Raw genomic sequence first — 18,029 nt, forward strand, 5'->3', positions numbered from 1 at the left:
TTTTTGTGCATCCTGTTAAAATACCTTCCAAAGGGGGGGGTCTTTAAATTTCTTTTTTAGTGTGAAATTTTTGAGTATGAAATATTTCATACTAATAGCTAAAAGATCACTTCAGAATGGTGATAGTTATAATAAAGGTGGTGGTCAAGATTAACAAGATTTAGTGTCCATACTACCATAAATGGATCATTAATCCAGCAACCCATCTACTACACACATATAGCTCGCCATTCAGGTGCCAGGAACTGCGCTAGGTGCTGGGGACACAGAGATAAACAGAAGACAGTCTCTGATCTCAGTTTAGAGATTCAAGGAGAAACATGTAGGAGCCAAGGCAGCACAGAGGAAGTGTCACTAAACTGCAGAGAAAGACCTCACAGGAGTGACAACTGACTTAAGTACGCCAGTCACAACTGCATGAACATCCCACCCGCTTAAACAAGGGGTAAGCCGGATTTTTCCAAACGTCTAGTCCACATGACTATCTGAAAGCAAAGGAGGTTTTGGAGTGGAGGACACAAACAACCCATCTCCACTCACTCTGCTTTCTTGGTCTCCCCTCTTGGTGGCAGCAATCCCCCCACGCCTCCCCGTTTCCCCCCAGAGGCTCAGATCCTCCAGCACGAGGAAAATTCTCAGAGACTTCCTCCTCGAATGTGGACTTTTTGGTCAGTATGACTCATCTCAGCTGAGATGGGAATTACTGCTAATGCCACACTGTCACAGAACGCTGTGACTTGAGGGGCCCAGAGGACGCACAGCCCCTTCCATTTTTCAAATAGGGAAACAGGTCTAGAGGATGAAATGACTTGCCCCAAGGTCAGAGGTCAAGGATTCCAAAACTACTATGGTCTACTTTTCTAATTTTACAAAGCCTGCCAAGTTATTTGGCAGAGGGGGAAAAAGATACATTTTTGCTTCACTGTTTCAATTTGAACCTCTGGCCCCAGCTTGCCAGTCTGCAGGTGCCTCACAGCTTCTATTTGAGCTGGCATTTGCAGAGCACTTCATGGTTTGCAGGGGTGTTCACTGCAGAACAAGGGGGAGGTGGCTTATCTTCATCTACGAATGAGCACAATTAGGCTTTGGGCCTCGAGCATCGCTGCCCCAAATTGCATGCTTGGCAAGTGGCAGAGCCAGGACCCCAACCAAGAACTGATTCCGAGCCTGTGGGCTCTTCCCGCCACTGCAGGACAAAGGCTGCAAACAGCTTTAGCCCCAGGTGGGACACTAAGGCTTGGAAGCTGGCTCTGCTGAAGCTCAGACCCACCCGTCCTGATGACTCAGAGCAAATCCAGTCAACCGCACACACAGAGCTTAGCATTTAAATCTTCCCATAAAGCCAATATTTACCCCATACTTTGTATATCTTATGTTATCTGGTCTGACTAAACTGCAAACTCCTTCAAGGCATGACAATGTCTTTTTTTTTTAATTTATTTATTATTATTTTATTTATTTATTGTTTCTGGCAGCGTTGGGTCTTTGTTGCTGTGTGCGGGCTTTCTCTAGTTGCGGTGAGCGGGGGCTATTCTTTGCAGTGCCCGGGCTTCTCATTGCTGTGGCTTCTCTTGTTGCAGAGCACGGGCTCTAGGCACGTGGGTTTCAGTAGTTGTGGCTTGTGGGCTCTAGAGCGCAGGCTCAGTAGTTGTGGCGCACAGGCTTAGTTGCTCTGCGGCATGTGGGATCTTCCTGGACCAGGGCTCGAACCCGTGTCCCCCTGCACTGGCAGGCAGATTCTCAGCCACTGTACCACCAGGGAAGCCCGACAATGTCTTTTCTTAACAGATGGTAGATGTAAATAGTATAAAATTTTAAAGTTGCAAAAGTAATCTCCCAGTTATCCTTCCCCGAGGCAACCACTGGCATCAGTTTTCTGTGTCCTTAGGAAGATATTCTATTAAATACACACCCGTAGGCACACACACAAGTAGCATATAATCATAATGTTCCACACTTATTTCTCCCTATTTATTTTAGAGATGGTTCTGTATCAGGGCCTAGAGTTGTTCCATTATTTTTTTGTGTGTGTGGTACACGGGCCTCTCACTGTTGTGGCCTCTCCTGCTGCGGAGCACAGGCTCCGGACGCACAGGCCCAGCGGCCATGGCTCACGGGCCCAGCCGCTCCGTGGCATGTGGGATCCTCCTGGACCAGGGCACGAACCCACGTCCCCTGCATCAGCAGGCGGACTCTCAACCACTGCGCCACCAGGGAAGCCCTGTTCCATTATTTTTTTTAATGGCTGAGTAGTATTTCATTATGAGGATGTACTATATTATTTAATAATATAATTACTTAATCAGTCCCTCATTGGGCTTTTAAGTTATTCCTAATCTTTTGCTATTACAAATGATGCTATAATGGCTACCTTTGTACATAAATCATTTCACGAATGTGTGAGAATTATCTGTGGGATAGATACTTAGAAGTGGAATTGCTGACCAAAGTATATGCATTTTTATTTATGATACATATTGCCAAACAGCTCTCCACAGAGGCTGTACCTTTTACACCCACCAGCAACGAGAAATGCTCATTTCCCCACTCTTTTCCCCACTCATGTGTCCTTCACACCTTGCGGCATATTGGCACGTGGTACCCACTCAATAAATACATTGTAATTGTTGATACAAAGTCTCCTACATTAATTCCAGAAATCATTTCAAAATCAGCCCTCCCACTATTTTTAAAGATAATAAAATTAAGACTAAAGAAGAGAATATACTGTACATAGAATCAGTTGTCCGGCATACAGCATTTCTTTAATCACCAGTCTATGTCCAGCCAAGGTAACCTTGGTTGGTGCCTTTGGAGCTGGTAAAACATCTGCAGGGGCAAGAAATGTAAAGGCCACGGTGCACACAGATAGACAGAGGCTAGACAAAGTCTCAACAGGTGAAAGAGGCAGAATCAGCAACCTCAGCCCTTCTAACAGACAAGGTAAACTCCAAAGAAAAACCAAGTCCAATTAAAAATGGAACTACCGTATGATCCAGCAAATCCACACCTGGGCATATATCTGAAGAAAACAAAATTATTTGAATTTGAAATAACTGAAATAACTTGAAAAGATATATGCACCCCAATGTTCACTGCAGCGTTGTTTACAACAGCCAAGATATGGAAGCAACCAAAGTGTCCATCAAGAGATAAATGTTTTAAAGAAGATGTGGTGTATATATACAATGGAATATTAGCCACAAAGAATGCAATTTTGCCATTTTCAACAGCATGGATGGACCTGGAGGTATTAATGCTTGCTAAATAAAATAAGTCCAATAGAGAAAGACAAATACTGTTATGTTTTCATTTTATATATGGAATCTAAAAAATAAAACAAATGAATGTAACAAAACAGAAACAGGCTCACAGATACAGAGAACAAACTAGTGGTTACCAGTGAAGAGAGGCCTGGGGGAGAAGAGAATTAAGAAGTAACAAACTACTAGGTATAAAATAAATAAGATACAAAGATGCAATGTACAGCACAAGGAATATAACCAATATTTTATAACTTTAAATGGAGTATAATCTATAAAAAAAAAAAAAGCAAGTTCAGCCAGGCTGACCCATCCACCAGCTCTTTAAAGACCAGGAAAAGGCATTCTGTCTAGGCATGTGTCTCTCAGAAACATATGTCTGTTGGCCATTAAATTACATCGAACACACAATTGACTAAGGAGAGCTGACAGTGATCTTGCAGACCACAGACCAAACCCCAGGTTTACAAATGAGGATCCCAGGGCCCAGAGATGCTAAATGGGTAAATGGCCCTAGGTCTCATTTGACTGAGCAGAACCCAGGAGGGGTCATCTGGTCAACTAACACAAATTAGATTTCAAACTAGACTTTCCTATTGCATGCACGCATGCATTCATTCATTCATTCATTCATTTGGCTGCGCCGGGTCTTAGCTGCGGCACTCAGGATCTTCATTGTGACACACGGGATCTTCATTGCAGTATGCGAACCCCAAGTTATGGCATGTGGACTCTTAGTTGCAGCATGCATGCAGGATCTAGTTCCCCAACCAGGGGTCGAACCCAGGCGCCCTACACTGGGAGTGCAGAGTCTTAACTACTGGACCACCAGGGAAGTCCCCCTATTGCAATTTCTATTCCTTAAATGCATGAAATACTAGGAATTATTTTGAAAACAGACGTTTACAAAACTGTTGTATGGCATTCGACCCTGCAGCCAAATTAATGGCCTATAAAACTCTGTTACCTGACCGAAGTTTCTGCAGAGAATTTTCCTTTCCCTACTCCTAATCTCTAAATCCTGGGTGGTCTGTGCCCATGCTTAATACAATAGGGCTAAGAGCCTCCCAGTTCTAACCCTTACTTCAGGTTCAGGCAGATCGTCTCCACTACCAAGAGCAAAAGTGGCTCTAAATTAAAGTGGACCCCTGAGAACTCCCAAATCATGGGGTCAAGGCCTTGGACCCACTAAACGCACATTCCAAACGTGACTGACTCATCCAAGGGCTCACCAAGACCAAGTGTGACCCCAGAAATAGTTCTACAACTCCTTGGAGAAAGGAAGCCCTCAAGACACCCGTCCTTCCATTTGCAGTGCTTTCGGAGCACAAAATACTTTCACTTGCATGATTGTATCATTTAATCCTCATGCTACTCTGTGTGAAGATTAGTGGGATGAAGAAACAGGTTCAGAAAGGTTAAATATCAAAGGTTGCCCAGCTTGTCAGCTGCATCTGTAGCAGAAGCAGCCCTCTCTAAACCTGATGGACAGACCCATAAATCAAATCACCGTTTAATAACTTGTAATGCCTCCCTTTCCTCCTCTATGCCTCAAAATAGAAATAAAATTCTGTTTTGCTCTAAGGGTGCCCATTGCAGTTGTTGGTGGCTTCTTCCTTTAAGTCAGTTTTGTTAATAAGAAAACAATACCATAAAACAGGCCTAAACTTTTACTGAATGATCTCAGGCAACCTACCTAAACAATAAACACATGAAGTCAAGCTCTCAGTCTTTTTCTCAAGGACAAAAGCTGTGGGTCTGGTTTAAAATCTCTGGCTTTGGGAAAAGAACTCTCTAAATTAAAATATGAAAGCCAGATGTATGGAGTTTTCTAAAGTAAATGATCACACAAAGTGTGGGTATTATTTGTACCTTATTACTATTTCCCATGAAAGTATCATTATACTGCCCAACAAAAATACATGTCAAACATGGAATCAATCACCCTGTCTACTGGTAGGCACAGCACAAAAATTCTTTTCTCTCAGTGCCTAAAATAATTTCTTTTTAAAGGCCTTTTCTTCGGTCTGGATCTCGTGGAAGCTCTTTGCAGCCCTGACGCCCACCATGTTTCCAATGCCAAGTAAACCCAGGACCCAAAGCAATAGGTTATAAAGAATATTAAGTTCAGTACCCATCTAGAATTAGGGCATGGCAAGTTACAGTAACTTTTAACCTCAGTTTCTCCATCTGCTGAAGGACAGGGTTGGGTTAAGTGACTCCTAAGATTCCTTCCTCTAAACACCTCTGATTATATAAAGTCAAAAATACAAGTCTGAAGGGGGCTTCCCTGGTGGCGCAGTGGTTGAGAGTCTGCCTGCCGATGCAGGGGACACGGGTTCGTGCCCCAGTCCGGGAAGATCCCACATGCCGCAGAGCGGCTAGGCTCGTGAGCCATGGCCGCTGAGCCTGCGCGTCCGGAGCCTGCACTCCGCAACAGGAGAGGCCACAACAGTGAGAGGCCCGCGTACCGAAAAAAAAAAAAAAAATACAAGTCTAAAAACTAATTTTGAACTTTAAAACAAGCTAATTTCAGCTACCTATAACAGATGCTCTAAAGCAGTACTTTCCAGTAGAAATCTAATGCAAGCCACATGTGTAATTTAAACAATTTTAGTAGCCTTACTAAAAAAAAAAGTGAATTTAATTTAAACAATATATTTATTTCACCCAACACGTCAAAAAATTATTCTACCATGTAACCCAAATGTTTAAATTATTAACAAGCTATTAGAAGTGGCAGGGCTTCCCTGGTGGCGCAGTGGTTGAGAGTCCGCCTGCCGATGCAGGGGACGCGGGTTTGTGCCCCGGTCCGGGAAGATCCCACATGCCGCGGAGCGGCTGGGCCCGTGAGCCATGGCCGCTGAGCCTGCGCGTCCGGAGCCTGTGCTCCGCAACGGGAAAGGCCACAACAGTGAGAGGCCCGCATACCGCAAAAAAAAAAAAAAAAAAAAAGTGACCAATGGCAAGTGACAGTGCAGCTCTGGGGACCTACAGAGTGAGTCCTCCACACTCCTTAGGGGGGAATTCTAATGAACCAAACTCCTCTGTTTCGCAAATTACTTCCTGAGGATACCATGGGAACATTAACCCTTCCAAAGGACACTAGGCAGTATTTATACTGCTAGCAATTATTTGCAAAAAGCTACTTCAATGACCTGAAAGTGACAGTGTGAGTCTTAAGTTACTAAGAGGGCTCATAATGACTACAGGGATCACCTTGATGTTACTGAGCAATGTTATGGTCCAGAGGCCACACAATGACCAGATTATTGCAAAGGTCATATGAAGAATGGGTAGAATTAAGGGGCTTAGGTGCTAGGAAAATACTATCTGTTCCAACTAAGGATATGAATTAACCCTGAGTTTGGAAATTACATTTCAACTGCTTCAAATGTATACATTTGAACATGCACAGTATCCACTGTTGTCACCAACTGCCAGGCAGCAGTTTGGACTTCTTAAAAAGTAATTGATATGTATATATACCACATTTCATTCTCTTAAAATCAGTATAGAAGGGACTTCCCTGGTGACGCGGTGGTTAAGAATCCGCCTGCCAACGCAGGGGACATGGGTTTGAGCCCTGGTCCTGGAAGCTCCTGCAAAGGGCGGAGCAACTAAGCCCATGCGCCACAACTACTGAGCCTGCGCTCTAGAGCCCACGAGCCACAACTACTGAAACCCGCACACCTGGAGCCTGTGCTCCGCAACAGGGGAAGCCACCGCAATGAGAGGCCCGGGCACCGCGGCCAGGAGGGGCCCCTGGCTCTATGCAACTGGAGACGGCCTGTGCGCAGCAGCAAGGACCCAACACAGCCAAAAATAAATAAATAAAATAAATAAACTTATTTTTTTAAAAATCAGTACAGGAATCTTTTACTTTCCTTAAGGTAAATCTTTTCAATTAACCCACTAAATAAATATGTAAGGACAATGGCTACCTGGTGAGCCTTTACATTAAGATTTGAAAACAAAAGATCACAGTGCCAACAATCTAAATCCAGGTAAAGGTAAGTATGACACAATCTAACAATAATAACAGTAAGTGCATTTATTGTGCGCTTGCTATGTGCTCAAGACTCTTCCAAGCACTTGTATCCATAAGCTCATTTGTACTCACACCAATTGACAAGGAAGGTGGTATTAAGATCCACACCCTGTTTATATTACAGAAGAACTCACATAACAGAGGCTCTTACTCAGAATACCCGAGGCCTCTTTAAGGAGGCTGCACAGTGTGGAGTCCTGCCAGGGCTCTGCTGCTGACTAGCTGTACAGAGAGCTCTGGGCTGTAAGGGAAAACCGAGACATCATACCTGTCCTCACAGAACTGTTTTTCATGTGGGAAAAAGGTATGTGAATGCTGCTTAAAAATACAGAAGACAAGCCAGGGGTGAGGTATTAACGCTATTAATAAGTCCAACACCTGTTGCAGATGTCAAAGGAACATGAGAAGCATCTAATTCTGAGGCTTCTGGGTCTAACCACTATACAAAAAATAGAAGGTGAGCTCCTAATGTATTTACATATCACACATCACATGGCAACACCGAAGGGCAGTAGGTGTAAAAAGTTTTCAGCTGTGTCATCTCCCCCACGGGTCTTATAGAAGGTCCTTCCCTTCACCACTCTGCCTTTCTAAAGAGTTACTTAGGGGTAGTTATTACAGAAGAAATATTTTAGTCTTTAAAGACTAAAAGATGGGCTGGGGCTGGGAAGAGGGCAAGGCCACAGGGGTCAGCTCAGGTCACGGCTGGGTTTAGCCTTCCACTAACACATTCCCCCACAACCACCAGCTCTTTCTGTTCATACAACTTGCCTGTGGACACTGCCCCATCTCTAGGCCCAGAACCCCAGAGTAAGAAATTCTGCTACCAGTGAAGGAGTGTGTCTGGCATGGGGTTCAAGGAGATGGCTCATCAATCCACATAAGTAGGGGACCCAGCAGACAAGCTGGAGGATCCCACAGAGGAGACAGGGCACACATAAGGCCTTGCCATTGATTGGTTTTCTGCCTCCACAACAATCAGGCCCTGACATGAGACCAGGACAAGCCACAGGAGAATATGAAGCTTATAGCAAAGAGCGAAAAGGGGCATGGATTACCAGAATTCAAGGAGGGATTTTTTTTTTTCAAGTGGGCCAAGGAAATCTCAGATGCCACACATTCAAACATTCCTGACAAAGAAAATGTATAATTATGATAATAATCATCACAGCCACCAGTTGTTGTGTGCTAGATCTTGTGCCCAGTTCTTACTTAATTCTAAGAATGCTGTGACATACCTATCACCCACATCTAATGATGATAAAGCTGAGGCACATCCCACTGTATTATCACCCACTCAAGCTCTCTGGGCCTCGGTTCTCTCCCTATAAATCAGGGATAAGACTCCTTACCTCACAGGGCGGAGTAAGAAGTACACATGACAAAAAATCAGTGTGTGAAAGCACCTGGCACCTGGCCAGCATGGGGAAGAGCCTGAGAGACTGCGGCTGCCTTCCCCGACATTGCTAGATGCCCACATCTGTTAGCTCAGGGCACACAAGCAAAGCCTCTTTTCTGGGACAGAAAAGAGAGGATATTGTCTGTTTTTTCTTTCTTGGGTGAATTTTGCTAATCACTGAGGCCGGAAGCCAAGGATGAGATGGTCCCAGCAGAATGAAGCCGGTGAGAGCAAAAGGATGTTAGCAGAGATCAGGAAGAGAGAAACTCTCCTGTGCCACCGCAGAGAAGAAAACAATTCATCCTAAAAGCAAACCGGCAACTTCTGGCTCGTTCTTCCTCTCCTTTCACCAATGGAGTGAATACCCTGGCGATGAGTTTCTGTTAAAACCCAGGAACAGCAGGACCCGCAAGCCTGAGCACAGATGGTTTCACAATGGGGCCAATAGGAGAAAAATCTACTCCCTCCTTGAAAAAGGGAGCTTAAAAAATTTCTTCTTAAATGGCTAACAAAGGTGGTACAGATCAGAGTGACAGTTACAGATCCTCAATACTGCACTGGTGATGCCAAGGAGACTAAGCCACACCTGCACCACAGCCAGAGCCCCTCAGCATCTCTGCCCCCACCTGCCCATCTTCCGATGCACGGGCCATAGTAACTTCCTGTCCACATCCAGCTCATGTGTCTTGCCCTTTCCAAAACCTCCCATGATTTCCAAATGCTTTAGATAAACATGAAACGCCATGCATGGGCACCGAAGGCCCTGTTCAGCCAGCCCCACATTAACCTTTTCACGCCGAGTGACCCAATATGCTGCCACAGGCCAGATCACGCCTGCACCCTTGCTCCAGCTTCCAAGTGAAGCTGAGCCAAGAGGAATCCTACCAGCTTAAAAAATCTAGATAGACTGCTACCTCCTCCAGGATGTCCTCTCTGAGCACCCCAGTTGGAAGTGACATTTTCTCCTCTGCGCTGTCATATATCACCAATGAATATAACTTGTATATATACCAAGATCCTAGAGGGCAGTAATGGATTCGCTCTCACATCTGCTGAGCAAGTACTATTAAATAAGCACCAGGGGGCCTCCCTGGTGGCGCAGTGGTTGCGCGTCCGCCTGCCGATGCAGGGGAACCGGGTTCGCGCCCCGGTGTGGGAGGATCCCACATGCCGCGGAGCGGCTGGGCCCGTGAGCCATGGCCGCTGGGCCTGCGCGTCCGGAGCCTGTGCTCCGCAAAGGGAGAGGCCGCAACAGGGGAAGGCCCGCATACCACAAAAAAAACAAAAAAAAAACAAACAAAAAGAAATAAATAAATAAGCACCAGGCATGGTGCGAGCCACCAGAATTACAAAAATGACAAAAGCACAGTCCCTACCCTAGAGGAAGTCATACCTTAAGCAGGGGAGATGGAGATGTAATTTATACTCATTATGATATGAAACATGCCCTATAATCCAGGTGTACAAAGAACAAAGGGACTGATTAATTAGGAGGAGGGGTAATTTGAGAAGCAAATGTCCTTCAAGGAGGATAATATATTTGCTACACTATCTTAGAAGATTAAAACAACTTCATGTCCTGAAAGTTCCCTAGGGCGTGTTAATACCTAATAATACTGTGGAATGAATAAATTACATTTAGGCTTAGAACTCAGCATTTTCACTGTATACCTAAGGTGTCTGGGGGGTTAAAGAATTCTAATTACTTAATAAAGGTATCATGTTTAGTATCAGTTATAGCCCAACTACTAGTCATAGAAAAATTATTTAACTTCATTCAAATTTTTCTTTGGGTACTCTACTAAAAACAAAATATTATACCTTAAGAATCATAAATGCACACTCCTTCAGGTTAACAATAAAACTGATCTTTTGAGACAACAAATGTGATAGTATTTTCAAATACCCATTAAGGAATTTTGTAATCTGGATAATATAACAATTAGTCAATATAAATGCGGATTAACTGTATTTTCATAGAGTACACTAGCTATTTCCCTCAGGCTGATTGTCAGGAAAAGGACAAGAAAGTGGGCAACCTCACTTTCCTCCCTATTCTAGACTTTGTTTCTAAAGTATCAATCTATCACCAGAATAGCTCAAACTCTTCAGCTACTCTATAGCTTCCCTTACTATCTGTCCTCAGTACCCAAACTTCTTCAAAAAGTACCCGGTAGAAAAGGCAGTCGAGACCCAGAGAGGTATGGCATATGACTTTTAACTTCACCCTGAAATTTTAAAAAATGTTTAGCTTATCTTTTTAGGACTAGTCCCCTGCAGCTATAGGCTGGAGAAATGGTAAATATCAGCAGTAACAATCACCAGGTCAAATAAAACGCCTCTGTGTTAAAGGATCTGGAGGAGACACTCTACCTGAGTAAATGAAGTATACTTGGTCCCTCTGGTTTCCAGAGTTTTCATCACATTCTGTGTTCTCTCTCCCACTACCCCCTTCTGGTTTAGAATAAGAGGTATGAACAGGCTGCCATGTGAGGAGATGGTGGGCTACCCTGCAAAGAACAAGGAATATCCTGAGGTTTCCTGAGAACAAACAGTAATATCCCGGCTTCAAACTGTCTCTGGAAGTCACTGCATCACAGTGGTTCCACTGGGGCTGGGACCACCACCTAGAAGCAACTGGAACGATGTCAGGACAGGGGAGGGCGGCCCTTTCTGGCTGTCACAGTGAAGCTAAATACCCTGTAATGTGGGACAATCCCCCACTCCAAAGAGAAGTCCAGCCCCTTTGCCAGCGGTACCGTTTGAGGAACACTGAGGGAGCTCCTTGAGGTAGAGACACTGTCTTAATGAATCTCTGTAAAGGAGCCCCTCATTCTTTAGCATCTAACCAAACACCCATAGTCATCAGACAAGGAAGGAAAGAAAGAAAGGAAGGGAGAGCAGTGATTACGGACTTTCTAAATCCCTGTTCTGCCATCGAGAGTGGCATGGCCTTGGACAAGTTACTTTACCTCTTTGAATAGGTTTCCTCGTCTGTAAAAAGGGGGTAACAGCCGCCATCACCATAGCTTTATTGTCAAGATCAAATAAGAGGGAACATGTCCAGGACCTAGTACAGTACTAGCAGCTGTTCAGTAAATGTTAGTTTTTTCCCTTTTTCTTCCCCCTGAAATTGCCAGTTGCCTGTATCCTGATGTCTTGTAACATCCAAAGGTTGGTTCTCTTTACAACATTGCAAGCGAGTTGGTAACGTGAAAAAAAAATGAAAGAGTATTTGTTCCCTCCGCCTCCATTATTATCTTTGCCAGCACACACACCGGTCACTGAAACTTGATGGTACAACGATGCTGTTATCAAGTGAACTTTGGAAACCTGTAGCACAGGGCAATGCCGTGCGCTCCGGAGCCGCAGGTTTCCAAGAGTCCCACAGGGACAGAGGAAAGGGGGGTCATTTTTACCCACATCTCTCCGGAGAGAAAAGGCTTTATTTTTCAGGATCAATAGAAGAGATGTTCCCCCCAGCTCTTCTTAAGATGCTTTTCCTCCTTTCTGAACCTCCCCTCAAGTTCAAGACCCAGAGGCCCAAGTCCTTCAGCAACACCAAAAACTTCCGTATATAATCAATCCTGCCCTGGCATCCCAGGGGCACCTCATGGGGGAAGGGGGCACAGAACCTACCAATAGTGGGAATGCTCATCAAATCTGGGAACTCCCCTAATGGAGTCTCCATCCGCACTCGAGAGGAATTCCTAACATTTCATTATTATTGGATCACTCTGTGGTCACATATGTGCACTCCGCTAACCAGAAGAAATATATAGCATAAAATGTGCCATGCAAGTCAGAATAAAGTAGGCACTGCGGTCTAATGGGATTCCCATGCAACTTGCCCCCAAGCAGGTGTGACAAGTGCCCCAAAGGCAAAGCATCATGTCTGGTCTAAGACTCCTGAAAAGAAGATGGTTTGGAGAAAAGTGCAAGGACTCTGATGGTAGAGAATGCTCCAGTGCCAGCTCTAGCTCTTACCAGCTATGTGACTGCTTTGATCATTTGCCCATGGCCCCCAGATCCCTTCCCAATCCGTCCCCAGGCTCCCTTGCCATATGGCTTCCAACTACATTCCACCAAGGGTCTGCGAGAGGAGCGGCGGACACTGGAGAGACGCTGGATGGTAGGAGGCAGAGGCCCTCTCTCAGTGGCCCCAGCTCCTCACTCGGTCCAGCTGCAGGAGGGCCGGTGAGGTCCTCGAATTTCACCTCCTCTCTCTGCCCCTCCAGCTCTAGGGCTGGCAAGTGGTTTCCAGAGGCTGTTAATCTCTGGGCTGTCTGTCTGGTTTCTCGGCTCTCCCATCACCTATGTAATTAATTTCCTATATAAAATCCTTCTGCTTGAAATACCTCATGTGCTTTCCAGTTCCTAAACCAAACTCTGGACTGCTTCTTAACCTCTCCAAAGAGTTTCCTCAATAATGACAAAAACCTACCTTAAGAGGGTTGTTAAAAGAAATAAAGATAATGAGTGTAAACACAGCACAGTGTAAATACTCCCCAAAATGCTTTCCCTTTTCTCACATGAAGGACCTAAGGACAAGCTGCATGTTGAGGAGCAAATCGAAGTGTTACAGAAGAGACCAAAAAGCTATATCCCTCCTGGGTTCCTTAAAAGGAATCCTTTAAACTAGTTTTCCTTTTCCTCCCAACCTCTCCCCCTTTACTTCTAGAACCCTTTTTCCAAGTGGAAGGTTACCTGGAATCTCCCCACTCTCAGTCCATGGCCCCAAGGATTCTCCCAAACGTGCAGCCTGGTAAAGAAGTTCCTAGCAGAGGGTGAACCTCTGTCTCTGGAGAAGAAAGAACCTGAACCCACAGTTTGGTTCTCATTCTTGACCTCGCCTCAGCTTGGGAACCAGCAGAGAAAGAACATACAAGCTGGGGGTAGCACTAAGCACACCGGCCCCGCTCCTGTCCTCTGGGGTTGGTTTCTCAATGTAAATTTTTTTTTTTTTTTTTTTTTTTTTGGCGGTACGCGAGCCTGTCACTGTTGTGGCCTCTCCTGCTGCGGAGCACAGGCTCCGGACGCGCAGGCTCAGCGGCCACGGCTCACGGGCCCAGCCACACCGCGGCATGTGGGATCTTCCCGGACCAGGGCACGAACCCGTGTCCCCTGCACCGGCAGGCGGACTCTCAACCACTGCGCCACCAGGGAAGCCCCTCAATGTACATTTTAAACATGTTCCATTGAGAAGTACCAAGAACAAAAATAACTTCTTCAAAAACTGGCAATTTTTTCTATTATAAGAAAAAAAAATGATAGTTTTTATTTTTGGTGGTTTTCATTACCAGAATTGTAATGATTAAAAGAATTTTATTTTATTTTTTTGGCTAGGTCAAAAAAATTCATGGTTCTTCAACACTCTCTAGCCACAGCAGCAAGACTCACTGGCTCCAGGACTGTAAAACCCACCAGCAAAAAGCACAGGTTCTTAATAAGCCAACCCTCAGGCACCTGGAGAAGCAGTGCACGTCCGCCTTGGGTCACACCCCTGTTCCGATTCTGTTCACAGAAGGCCTCAGAACCTGATCAATCGTTGCTCCCTGTATTCTAATCCCTTAGAATTGCCAGGGGATAGGCTGGGTTCTGCATCCATGTAATCCATACAATTCTGTGCTGAAGCAGAGCACACACAAGACCATGAAGTCTGGAGTAAAGCAAATTTCTATACCGTTTATCAGCAGGCCCCTTACATACACAGTTAATACTGTCCTTGCCTCCCAAACAGAATTGGTGGTGGGCACTAACCCACCCCAACATCGGCTACATCCAGAAAAGGGAAAGGGCATTTAATGCGAAGAATGATTCACTGAAATACAAGTATGCACTGCAAATATCATTAACACCAAAATCCTTCTGTTTTAAGGTACTTTAAACACGTAGAAACATCATTCAGCACAAAACAAGCGAAAGAACAGGACTGTTTTTTAAATCTTAAAACAATAATAGGAGGAACAGGTTAAAAGAATTTCAAACTACTGATGACCAGGATTAGAAAAGCAGGCAGCTTCCTGAGGGCAGACTAGATGTACCCGCCCCCCCATCAGGTGATGGCCGGGGGAAGACTGGACCTGGGCCACACAAAGAGGGGCCGGGCAACACTGGAGAGAAGTCACGGCTGGCTCGGGGCGCCCCCGCCCTGCTGGCCCTGTTCCCACCCTGTCTGCAAGGCAGGGCTGAGGCAGCTTCAGAAGGCCCTGAACCACACCCTCGAGTGTGGTGCACGACAGACAGACAGACAGACAGACAGTGTGGTGCACGACAGACAAACAGACACACACACACACACACACACACACACACACGCACGCACGCACGCACGCAAACAATTCAGAAGTTAGCCCCAGTTTCCAAAGTGTAAACCAGAAACCATCCAGGTTAAGTACAAATGATAACCACTGTGGTCAGAATATAAAGTTGACTTTGCCAAGCATATACAGAGAATCAAGAAGCTGAGTTGCTAAAAGTGGCCTTGTAGGTGTAAGTTTTTTGCCTCCAAGCTCTCCAACCTCCCCAGTGCCCTGCATGGGTCCTCACTGCCTTTTCTACGTGATTGCCAAATAATCTATGCTGCAGGTTATCACTCGCCACACTCCTGACCAAACACACTTCTACTAACCCACTTGGGGAAAACCTTTTGATAACAAAATTATCACCCAAATCTCCATGAGGGATTAAAGAGCTCAAATTATATTTACAGAATTTCAAACATTCACCAGGCATCTTAAACACATCTCCCAGATTTAGGTATTAATCTTAAGGCTGTGAAGGTCAGTGATCAAATATAAGAACACCTCCTTTCATGAGTTAAGCAACATCCTAACCATATTTTCTAAATCACTATATAAATATAAATACCTTTCATGGGTACCAAGCACTGTGCCAGCTTCTCTAGGGTACTGGTTCTCAAACCTAATTGCACAAATGAATTCCTTCCAAAGCTTGAAAAGATATTGAGGCCTGGGTCCCAGGCATCAACGTAATGAGGTGGTAAGGCCTGGGCATCAGTATTTTAAATACTGATGGTGACTCTAATATACAGTGAATTTTAAGAACCATTACCACAGGGAACAAAAATATATACATAAAGTAGAAACATCCATGAACTGATAAGTGAGTAAGTATCCATATAATGGAATAGTATTTGGCAATAAGAAGTACAAAGTCCTGATATACGCTACAATATGGTCAAACTGTGTAAACATGTTAAGTGAAAGAAGCCAGTCACAGAGAACCAGACATGCTATGATTCCATTTATATGAAATATCCAGGAGACAAATCTAAAGAAAGAGAGAATAATGAGTGCTTACCAGGAACTAAGGGAGTTTGGAGGAAATGGGTTGTGATTGCTAATGGATATGGGGTTTCTTTTTGGGGTGATGAAAATGTTCTAAAATTGATTGTGATGATGGTTGTACTACTCTGAATACACTCAGTCACTGAACTGTCCATTTTAAATGAGTGGACTGTATAGTATGCGGATTACATCTCATAAAGCTGTTTAAAGAGAAGAGAAATATAAATTCTATGCCCAGCTCTCAAGGAACTTACAATCTAGCTGTAGAGGAAAAAAACATAGATACATACATAAGAGAAGTATCAGAGATTTTAAAAAGCAATTAGAGAATTGCCTAATGCAGAAAATAAAAACTCTTAAGTTCAGAAGAAGGCTTCAAAGCCAAAATGATCTGATAGTTTTCTTTTCTTACCCAACCATTCTTCTCTGATTTGAAGAAAAGCAATGGAGAGTTTGGATCTCATCAGTACGCTGCCGATATCAAAGGCCCCAAAGTTTCAATTTCCAAGTTTGTGAGAAACGGAATGACTAATTTAGCATTGCCAAGGAATTTTTTTAATCCTTCAGGATACAGGCTGTTGGGAGTTCCCTGATGGTCTAGTGGTTAGGATTCTGGGCTTTCACTGCCATGGCCTGGGTTCAATCCCTGGTCAGGGAAGATCCCAGCAAGCCTTGCGGCATGGCCAAAAAAATAAACAACAACTAAAAAACCAGAATACAGGCTGTTGATGGATTACAGTTACTCTCAATTATCAACAGGGTCTTTGAAAGATGAATTTGGTGCTCTAAATACTTCTTACGTCCCGGGTTTGTCTTCACTTCTACCAGAGTTTGGGCCAAATAAACTTACATGCTTACACACAGAGGAAGATTTTCATATATAAGGCTCTGTGATACACAGGTGTTACAGGACATATGCCATAAAAACGATACGTTGAAGTGCTTCCTATCCTCGGTGTTCCTAAAATTCTTCGTACTATTAGTTAAAAAGTGTTTACTGTGGGAGGGGCTGACCCAGAGAAAATTCCTACTTTAGCCAAGATAGGATTTTGTTTAGCAATCTTGTTTTGTCTTGGCTGGGAAAGTCAGTGTAAGAACACCATTTGTATTTTTCTAACACTTTTTGGGAACGTTATACATTTGAATATATGTTTTGCTTTCATTTCCAGAAAACATACCATTATCAATGAAAGAAGGCTTGGCCTGTACCTTAGAGCCTCTTTAATAAATGTTCGTTGGAGCATATTTAAAAGCAGGTGGTAATTACATTTTTAAAACTCCTAGAAATCTTATTATCAAAATATAAACTCTGTTCTCCATTTTACAGTAAACTTAAACATACAGCCATTGGTGAAGGAAGCAGGTTGAATACTGCATTTAGTAAATCTGTCCTGCTATACCCTGGTGTGCAACAAGAGATTTCAGCAAACTTTCAGAAGTGGCTTGACCACTGTTAAATACCCTGGGATTAGTCAGACCAACTTTTAGGCAAATCATCCACTGAAACCTAAAAAATCCTGCAGCATCCTTAACTCAGACAAATAAGACAATAATTCTGAAAACAATTTGTTTAATAATAAGGACTAAGAAATAAAGTATTTAATTTTGAAATGTACCGTTCTCAAAACCCCAAGAAAGCTTCAATTAGACAGACCTGAGCCCTTGTGCTTGCTTCAAATCAGAAATGCCAAAACAGGAGATTAGTGTTTAACTTGAGCCAACAGGTTTCTACTAACTGTTTTCAACTCAAATTCTCCCCATTTTTCCCACTTTCCTTCAACCAGGTTTAACCCTGTCTGTCCCACTCTTTACCATATACATAAACATCTTCACTACCAAACCTATTTTTGAACACTATTTCAAAAAAAAAAGAGCCAATGTCACTGTTTGCAGATGACATGATACTATACATAAAGAATCCTAAAGAGGCTACCAGAAAACTACTAGAGCTAATCAATGAATTTGGTAGAGTAGCAGGATACAAAATTAATGCACAGAAACCTCTT

The 18,029-nt window shown here is 43.9% G+C and overlaps 1 protein-coding gene across 3 annotated transcripts in view; it reads right to left on the reverse strand.

The window, feature by feature from the left end:
* The window catches only part of NFE2L2 (NFE2 like bZIP transcription factor 2), a 35,074-nt gene that overhangs the window by 11,961 nt on the left and 5,084 nt on the right, over nt 1–18,029 (reverse strand). Inside the window, exon 1 of one of the 3 annotated variants that reach the window (XM_007105356.4) lies at nt 11,087–11,305. The exons of the other annotated variants lie outside the window; for them this stretch is intronic. Coding sequence (XP_007105418.1) covers nt 11,087–11,134 — 48 coding nt within the window. The 5' untranslated portion in view covers nt 11,135–11,305. Of the gene's footprint in view, nt 1–11,086; nt 11,306–18,029 lie in introns of those variants that run through there. 3 annotated transcript variants of the gene reach the window in all.

Source organism: Physeter macrocephalus, chromosome 2, assembly GCF_002837175.3.
Source record: "Physeter macrocephalus isolate SW-GA chromosome 2, ASM283717v5, whole genome shotgun sequence".
NCBI classification, from domain to species: Eukaryota; Metazoa; Chordata; class Mammalia; order Artiodactyla; family Physeteridae; genus Physeter; species Physeter macrocephalus.